We start from the raw sequence: 9,453 nt of genomic DNA on the forward strand, positions 1-9,453 counted from the left end.
AAAAAAATCTTATGGGGTATTAGGGAAGACTCCCTTAGAGTGTATTGGGTAAGAGAAAATTAAAAAAACTTAATGGGGTAAGTGAGAAAAAAATCCCTAGAAATGGGGTAAATGGACAAAACCCCAATATATATTGATGCCTAGTTGGGTAAGTGTATTAGGCATAAAATTAAGACACAATATTAAATTCAGAAGAGTGGTCGATCAAGAAGGATCTTAGTATAACATACATTGACCCATAGCCCCATTTGTAAAGAAAACACTCCCCATCATCCCACCAACAAATTAATATTCTCACATACCCCATTTAAAGGCAAAATGTCCATTTTAAACACAACTCAATTAAAAAATTACGCCGTGCCACTCTCTCTGTCTATCTCTCAGACTCTCTCTCCTCTCCGTGACGCCGGCTTCGTCGGCGTCTGATCTGTCCTCTCGATGACAACGGAGTAGCTCGAAATGGACACGGATCCGACCTGCTTGCCTTTGTCGTCGTCGTCGCCGGAGTTGGTCTCTCTCTCTCTCTCCCCCCTCCCTTCCATGACGTCGGCTTCATCGATGTCTGATCTGTCCTCGATGACCACGGCGGAGTAGCTGGAATTGGAGACGGATCCGACCCGCTTGCCTTTGTCGTCGCCGCCGTCACCAGAGTTGGTCTGGGGTAAGAGCTCGCTTATCAATCTAATGTATAGTGTTTTGGGTCGCTCTAGACTCAAACTCATTTTCTGTAATTCCTCAACTTTGCGATTTCAAACTCCAAACTAGTATTCCACTAAGAATTGATTTATTTTTATGATTTACAGTGAATGTCAAGAAGTGTTTTATGGTTTCATTCCCAATATTGAGTCTGGGTGTGATCGTGGTTTCATTCCCAACTTTCGCGGCATCTGCTATGGGTCTCACATAGGAATAGGCAAATGGTTAATGGTTCCAATTTTCCAGTTAGTGCTATGGTTTACGGTTCCAAGTTTCCAACCACTGAAGCAGCTAGGGCGGTGGGACCATCACTTATGACGGTGTTTCTTGTATTTGGAGGTTATTATGTGAATGCAAATAATGCACCAATTATCTTTTGTTGGATGGCAAATACTTAGGTGGGGCTTTCCCCACCACGTCCAATCAGAACATTTGAAATTTTTCATCTTTGCCGAAAATGCCCCTGCTTCCTAAAGTGAAATATCCAAAACACCCCCCCTGCTGGGGGGTGATTGGCCCTCCCCACCACGTGTCCCTACGGGTGCCCCACGCAAGATCTTCTCTTGTTGGATTCCTCATGCGTCTCTAATCAGATGGTAAGTTCAGAGATTATCAAGAAGTAGACGTTCATTCCAATTAAGAAGTAAAAGTTATGTTTCTTTTCCATATCAAGAAGTAAAAAAAAAAAAAATGTCTGTTGGGGGTAATAGACGTCTATTGGGGGGCAATAGATGTTTTGAATTGATGTAATCTCCTCGATTTTTTTCTTTAATCAAAGTTTTATTTGTCTAATTTTAGGAAGATTAGTTCCCATTCCGGCGACCGAAAGTTCTATTGGAGGGCAATAGGCGTATATTGGGGGTAATAGACGCTTTAAATTAATGTAATCTCTTCATCTTTTTTCTTTAATCAAAATTTTATTTGTCTAATTCAAGGAAAATTAGTTCTCATCCCGGCGACCGAAAGTTCTATTGGAGGGTAATAGAGGTCTGTTGGGGGGCAATATGGGTCTATTTGGGGGCAATAACCTTTTCGGCAACCTATGAGATCTCTGACGACTTCTTTGGAGACCTCCGGCGAGGTTTTCAGAGAAGTCTGGTGGGCGACTGCCGGTGACCGGATTCCGCCCCAACTTTTGCCAGAATCCGGTGACCGGTGACCAGAATATGGCGATCAGTGATCAGAATCTGGCGATCAGTGATCAGAATCCGGCGGCCAGTGACGGGGCTCCCGCGACTCCTCCTATGGTTTCTCTCTCTTCCATTCTCTCTCTCTCTATGTAACAAATGGGTGAGGGTAAAATAGTCTAAAAAAAAAAACTTTATGGGGTATTAAGGAATACCCTTTTAGACATCACTGGGTAGACATTCGTGGAGAATAGAGGAAAACCCTAAGAGAGAAATCGTTCTCGTCCAGCTGCGCCTCCAGCGGTGGCCACTGGCCTCGACAGCGGGTGATGAGCGTGGCCGGATGGGACTCGTGCCAAGGGGCGGCTCAATGGCTGAGCGCTGGGTCCAAAGAGGGCTGAAGAAACCAGGAACATGATGATGGAATGAAGGTTTGGCGATCCGATTCAGATCGAATTCGATCTGGGTTGCGGAATGGCGAGCAACTTTGCAGGTTGTGGTGCCCGGTGGTTAGGCTTGGGTTGGTGGAAGCTACAATGGGCGGTGAGTGGCGGTGTTTATGGCGGCCTAATGCGCGTGCAGCGATGGAAGGGAGTGCGATCGTTGATCTGGTGTTGGAGCGATCTAAACCAAGATCTATCCTAGTCCAGTGGGCTTCAAATTTCTGGGCAGTAGTCGTCGTCAGATGCCGACGAGGTAGCGGTGGTGTGGGGGAGACACGGGCCCGGCCGCCGGCGGCACTCGGGTTGGAGGCTTGCAGGCTGGTGGGAGCTTCTGGGTTGGGCTGGTTGGTGGTCCTGGGCCACTTATTTGGTCCCTTGTTGGGCTGCCTTTCATTTTCAGTTCTGGGTTTTATTTTTTACATGTTTTGGTTTAAGTTTATTTTCAGTTTTACTTAAAATAAGTCCCTATCAAGGTATTGTAGGGAGGGTCGGGCTGAATGCCTGTGTCTGCACTCAAAGTGCTTTGTCTGTCTTGGAGAGGAGGCGATCTATTATCAAATGGATGCAACCCCCTAGTGACAAGATGAAACGAAGTGTCGCCGGAGGTTGTTCTGGTTGGCAGCATAGTGGGAAAGCAGGTTTAATTGTTCTATTGCTTTGTATGAGCTTTATCTTTCCGGTATGTCACCGTTGTGAAGCAAATGGAGTTGCCCAGATGTCTGGTATGTCAACCCTTGTTAGTTGGTGCATGATTGAATACATAGGATTAGTGGAGGCTCCTATTAGTATTCGGGATGTTCTCTTGTTACTAATTGTTCGGGGTTTAGGCTTCACGTCCCCCCCATTTTATTCAGCAGTTTCATTTATGAAAGCTTAAGGGCGGCTGCACCAGCCCTTATTTTCAAAAAAAAAAAAAAAAGGAATACCCTTTTAAAGTGTTTTTTTTTTTTTTGAAAAGGAATACCCTTTTAGAGTGTTTTGGGTAAGGGTGAATTTAAAAAATTTAATGGGATAAGTGAGAAAAAAATCTCTATAAATGGGGTGAATGGACAAAAATCCTATATATATATATATCATTATATATAACATATATATATATATATATATCTATACTATTATTAAGAGAAGAGAGCTTGCTCTCCATAACTGATTTTTTTTACCAATTTACCCTTAATATATTAAAATACTTTGAATCAGGTAAAATCAATAGGGATAATAAAGTCAATTAACAAAATAAAAAAAAATAAAAAAATTAAATGTAGTGGAAATTTGAAGGGTGGAAACTCTCACTATTTTTAACTACCTTCCCACACACTTAAAAAAAAAAAAAAAAAAACCAACCTTCCTACACGCACCGTGTGTAGGCCAATGCTAGTATATCATTATATATACACCTATATATAGAAAAATATATTGATGCTCAGTCGGGTAAGTGTAAGTGGCATAAAAATAAGACACAATATATATATATATTTTTTTGGTTACAAGGGAGCCTAAAAAGGCCCGGAAAAAGAGCAAAGCAAAACAAACTAATCAATTAGCCTACCATTAGGCCTAGCAAAAGATCTTCTAATTCTAAAAGTTTCCTCAAGGTCTTCAAGAAAAGCACTAGCAGCATGAATAGGAGGAAGGTCAAAAACTACCAAACCATATTCACTAGTCGCTGAGCCCCGCAGCAATGCGGGAGAGAGGGATACAGGGTCAAAAACGACATTTCAACCCCCCTGAATGGCATCCTGCAATTTTGAGAAAAAATCAAGGACAAAAACGGCTTTTCTGCCAGCCTGATATTCTCCTTAAACAGTAGGGACAGAAGCGTCTTTTCCACTCCCTCTTGTGAATAGCGTAACAGTAAACCCATGCTTAATATATAGTATAATGATTGATGCTAAATACGACACAATATTAAATTCAGAAGAGTGATCGATCAAGAAGAATCTTAGTATTATATATATATACACACACACACCTATATATAGAAATATATATATTGATGCCCAGTAGGGTAAGTGGCATAAAAATAAGACACAAGATTAAAGTCAGAAGAGAGATCGATCAAGAAGAATCTTACTGGAGATTCGAGAAGTGCCGGCGGAACTATACGTACATATATCTATTTCCTGTCCCTCTGGCTATATGTATGGAAGCTTAGGCGGCTTGTTCTATAACTAATCACTGGAGAGAATCAAACTAGAAGAATGTGGAAGCTTAAGTTTGGAGACGAGGGTGCAAATAACCCATACTTGTTCAGCACGAACAACTTCCATGGGAGGCAGACATGGGAGTTCGACCCGGATGCCGGCACACCCCAAGAGCGAGCAGAGGTCGAAGAAGCTCGGCTAAGTTTTTTCAACAATCGTCACCAGGTCCAGGCTTGTAGTGACCTCCTCTGCCGAATGCAGGTGGGTATATATATTGTTTTTTTTTTTTTGAAAAGAAATATTGTCAAGCTTTATTGATGAAATTAAGTGGTACAAATGGTAGCTAAGAAACTAGTCAAGCTACTAGGAAGGAGGATAGGAACCCCTCCACTGAACACAACCGCTAGAATTAAGAGCAAACGTAGCCAATTTATGGGCAGCTGAGTTTGACTCCCTATACACGAGTAAAAGAAGAACAATCTAGCGACTCTTTTAAGAAAGAGATATCATCAACCATTCTACCAAACACTGAAGTATACTGTATTATCTTCACCCTCCTACACTGCATTGACAAGCTATTACTGTCTATTTGTATTAACGAATTGAATTTGTAGCTGCTGGGAGAGAAAAAGTTCAAACAAACAATTCCCCAAGTAAAGGTGGCAGATGATGAGGACTGTACATATGAAAAGGCCACCGCGGCATTCAGAAGGGCAACTACCTTCTACTCTGCCTTGCAATCACCTCACGGCCATTGGCCTGCTGAAAATGCCGGCCCTATGTTTTTCATTCCCCCCTTTGTGAGTATGCAACGCAATTCCACAATATGCCTAAAACCTGTTTGATCAAATTCCTTAATGGACAAATTCTTAAGCTAAAAGGGCAGTTCTTCTGCAAACCAGAAAGTTCAATTAAATCATGAAGTGCCTACCAATCAGATGTAATAGTAGTGCAAAGCATGCTAAAGATGAAACTGATACATCTGGGTTTTGAAGCAATTAGATTTGACTATTACTTTTCACCTTTTCTTTGTTTGTATGAAAATGTAGGTTATCTCGCTCTATATTACGGGGCATCTTAGTAAGGTGTTCTCTGCAGAGCATTATAAGGAAATGCTTAGGTATATATACTGTCATCAGGTATAGTACGAAGAGCTTAAATGTCTTGTGAAATGAACATTTATGTTTGTTTACATTTCTATATATTTATCATTTTTCTATATGGTATCGGTAAAGATCAAGAGCTTTGTGCATTGCAGAACGAGGACGGTGGGTGGGGATTACACATACAGGCCCCTAGTATGATGTTTTGTACAATTCTTAACTACATTTGCATGCGTCTACTTGGAGAAGGACCCGATGGTGGTTTATACAACGCTTGTGCAAGAGCACGCAAGTGGATTCTTGATCATGGTGGTATAACACACTCATCATCCTGGGGAAAGACTTATATGGCAGTATGAAATTTTTCTAAACCAGTACAAATTAGTATACTATGCTCACAAGGATTATCTGCTAAAATTCTAGCCAGTACTATGTTTTTCTTCATTTGAACTTTAAACTGGATTTATTGATAACTCTATTAACCAATGACTTATTGCAGTCTCTCTCAAATGATTAGTTTTCTTTGTACCGTAGATACTTGGTGTGTATGAGTGGGAGGGATGCAACCCTATGCCCCCAGAGTTTTGGATTTTCCCGTCTTTGTTCCCTTTGCATCCAGGTTTGTTCAATTTCTTTGACTTGTAAGTTCATCCATAAGGCTTGACTTAGCTCAAGCAATGCCCGAAAAGTCCCATGTCTTTCTTGGTTGGACCAATCCAACCCGCAATTTCCGACAAGTCTTTCTGCATTTTTTGGGGGAGCAGAGCAGTCAAAAAATGAACCAAACCAAATGATTGTAAAAGTTCCTGAATGGATATTGCTCACAAATGCTCCTGATGCATGTTAGAGTATCGTACATCTTTATCCAGTTAGATAACCGTAGGAAACTCTCCATTCGATGTTGAGGAGAAAGGTTGTGACTTGACTTTAAGTGAATTAACTTTTCCTATCTTTGGAAGATAAGATTTTTAGTCCTTGTTGAACCATACATTTAGTTTTATGTCTGTAGCTTTCTAATTCTATCTTCTGTACGCTCAGCAAAAATGAACTGCTACTGCCGCTTGACTTACTTGCCTATGTCGTACCTGTTTGGGAAAAGATTTGTTGGCCCCATCACACCTCTCATTCTACAGCTGAGAGAAGAAATGTACAATGAGCCATACAATGAAATTCAATGGGGCAAAGTACGCCATCTCTGTGCAAAGGTGAGTATATGTGATCTGCACCTTGTACTTTAGTTCAAGTTCATACCAAAATGAGATGTTTGTAACGACTTATCTATTTTTTAATGCAGGAGGATAACTACTATCCCCATGGCAAGTTACAGTGTTTGATGTGGGATACTCTTCACACAGTTTATGAGCCTCTTCTTTCTTGCTGGCCCTTCAAAAAGTTGAGAGAGAAGGCTCTGCAAGAAACTATTGAACACATTTATTATGAAGATGAAAATAGTAGATACATAACAATTGGAGCTGGGGAAAAGGTAGTCAAATATTTAATTGAGGAAAAGTTGGGAGACATTGTGTTAAAATATGAAAAAATTAGATATAAACTTAATTTTCTAAAGAGATATTGGAAAAAATCCATACATATTTTTCTATCAATCTACACCCAATTCACGTAGGCAACCTTCCTTGTAGAGTCTTGATGTATAATTAATATTTTTTTGTGTTTTCTTATATGCCTGATTTACCCTTAGACTTTTTTTTTTTTTAATTGACTTTTTTTTTTTTTTTTTGAGAGGTTGGGCAACCTTCCTTGTAGAGTGTTGATGTATAATTATAGCATACGACATATGGCTTAAATCGTGCATGCTTTGATTTCAAATTATAGCATACGATATATATAACACCATGATTTCAAGCTATGTAGATACTAGTTTAGATGTATAGATCATAAGAAATACGTTCAAATTTGTTGTTGTAAACTTGTGTATCACCTAACACCTATGCATTCGTGACCATATTCTCTTTCTCATTTCTGGCTTTCGAAAGTATGGTATCTACTAATAAAGTATGTTATTCATGAGATTTAGTTTTTCAAATCTTTTCTTTTGTCATCATTGTGCCATGAATTTTCTTATGGTAAAGTATCTTGTTCTAGGTATATTGTCATACCTAGAACAAGATACTTTTCTTTTCTTTGAACTTTTCCTTTTGCATATTGTCATATTAATTTGATAATTGTTCATTCTCAATTGTTACCTAATAGATAGGTCAACTCGAAGTGATAGAATAACTAAGAAAGAGATTGATGTGAAAAATGATTCAAATAAGTAGGTTGAAATGAAAATTCCTAGAAATGAGGTTAATTAAACACACGCGTCTAATATTTAGGTTGTAATAAAAAAAAAACCTATTAGTTAGGTTAAAAACTTAAACCTCTACCTTTAAATAAGGTTGCAAGTAAATGGATGGAAAACAGAAATAGAAAGCACAAAATCTCAAAATCTATTAGCTAGGTAAAAAAAATAAAAAAATAAAAAATTAAAAATTAAAACTATAAGCTAAGTCAAAAACTTAAACCTCTACCTTTAAGTCAAATGGCAAGTAAATGGATGAAAACCAAAAAAAAAATAAAAAAACATAAAATCTACCTTTAAAAGAGAAAGTTTAAATTCCACATTCATTTAAATCTAGAAAATCTTTGTATTATATATATATATATATATATATATATATATATATATATATATATATATATATATATATATATATATGTAAAGAAAAGATCTATAATTCTAGCAATAATGATGAGTGGAAGGAAAACTGTTGGAATAATGGGACCAATAAAAAATCTATAATTAATGTATTTGAACATGACGTTAATTTTGCTAGTTGACTAATATTTATCAGATTTAAATAATGACAATATGTGTAATTTTTAGAAAAAAGAAAGGTAATATTTTATCTTAGTTGGCAATAATTTGGTGCAGATTGAAAAAAAATGAATTTTCCCTAAAAAAATCTATTTTTTGCTAATGTAAAATCGATTGTTTTTGGCAGCCATTAATGATGCTTGCTTGCTGGGTTGAAGATCCGAATGGAGAATCCTTTAAGAAGCATCTTGCAAGAGTTGCAGATTACATATGGGTGGCAGAAGATGGAATAACTACGCAGGTCTGCAAAACTATTTTCTACAGCTTTAAACTCGGGCTTTCATTTGAACTTCTTTGCTGGAAGTGTTACATGGGCCGCTAAAGAACATACTAATTGTGATACTTTATATGTGCGTAGAGTTTTGGTAGCCAAGCGTGGGATGCTAGTCTTTCGGTTCAAGCTTTACTTGCTGGAAATCTCACGGATGAACTTGGACCTGTACTTAAGAAAGCACATGAATTCCTAAACAAATCTCAGGTTTCCATGCTTAACGAGTCCTAAAGGCCTCCTCCTCTTGTTTTCTTTTGACTTTGAGCATCAAGCCTATATTTTCTTCTTCTACGTACATTCGGCTGGCTAAAATATTTATTCGCTTGTGACACGTACAATAGATTAGGGATAATCCTTCTGGTGACTTCTTAGCCCGTTTCCGTCACATTTCTAAAGGTCGTTGGACTTTCTCTGACCGAGATCATGGATGGCAAGTTTCTGATTGTACTGCAGAGGGTTTGACGGTGACTTTTCTCTCCTGTGCTTTTCTGGATTTGAGGACTGAGCCTCATCCTTAACAATCATATATTGCTTACTACTTATATGTTTTATATTACAGTGTTGCCTTTTGTTATCAACGATGCCGACGCAAATCGTGGGTGAACCAATTGAATCTGAGCGCCTGTATGATGCTGTCAATGTCATACTTTATCTACAAGTGAGGACTAGATTGAATTATCTACGGGTTTGTCTTGTGCTGCATCTACAGGTTTAACTTGAAAGATCTACACTTGATTGACAAAATATCACAAACAGTCCCCAACTTCAAGCCCACCTAATAATTTTTTTTTTAT

General features: G+C 38.5%; 1 protein-coding gene and 1 long non-coding RNA gene across 2 annotated transcripts; both read left to right on the forward strand.

Moving 5' to 3' along the window:
• The first annotated feature begins 249 nt into the window (after window positions 1-249).
• LOC133724278 (uncharacterized) lies at window positions 250-1,078 on the forward strand. Its single transcript, XR_009853593.1, has 2 exons — window positions 250-661; window positions 804-1,078. It is a non-coding gene; the product is annotated as an uncharacterized LOC133724278 (long non-coding RNA).
• A 3,276-nt stretch (window positions 1,079-4,354) lies between these two features.
• LOC133724279 (beta-amyrin synthase-like) lies at window positions 4,355-9,381 on the forward strand. The gene is made up of 11 exons (XM_062150971.1): window positions 4,355-4,668; window positions 5,022-5,207; window positions 5,457-5,546; window positions 5,666-5,863; window positions 6,045-6,129; window positions 6,549-6,715; window positions 6,805-6,993; window positions 8,516-8,629; window positions 8,747-8,866; window positions 9,001-9,123; window positions 9,219-9,381. The coding sequence occupies exons 1-11, from the start codon at window positions 4,465-4,467 to the stop codon at window positions 9,372-9,374; spliced, it is 1,632 nt and encodes a 543-aa protein (XP_062006955.1). The 5' UTR covers window positions 4,355-4,464; the 3' UTR covers window positions 9,375-9,381.
• The last annotated feature ends 72 nt before the right edge of the window (window positions 9,382-9,453 follow it).

Source organism: Rosa rugosa, unplaced genomic scaffold (assembly GCF_958449725.1).
Source record: "Rosa rugosa unplaced genomic scaffold, drRosRugo1.1 SCAFFOLD_222, whole genome shotgun sequence".
NCBI lineage: Eukaryota > Viridiplantae > Streptophyta > Magnoliopsida > Rosales > Rosaceae > Rosa > Rosa rugosa.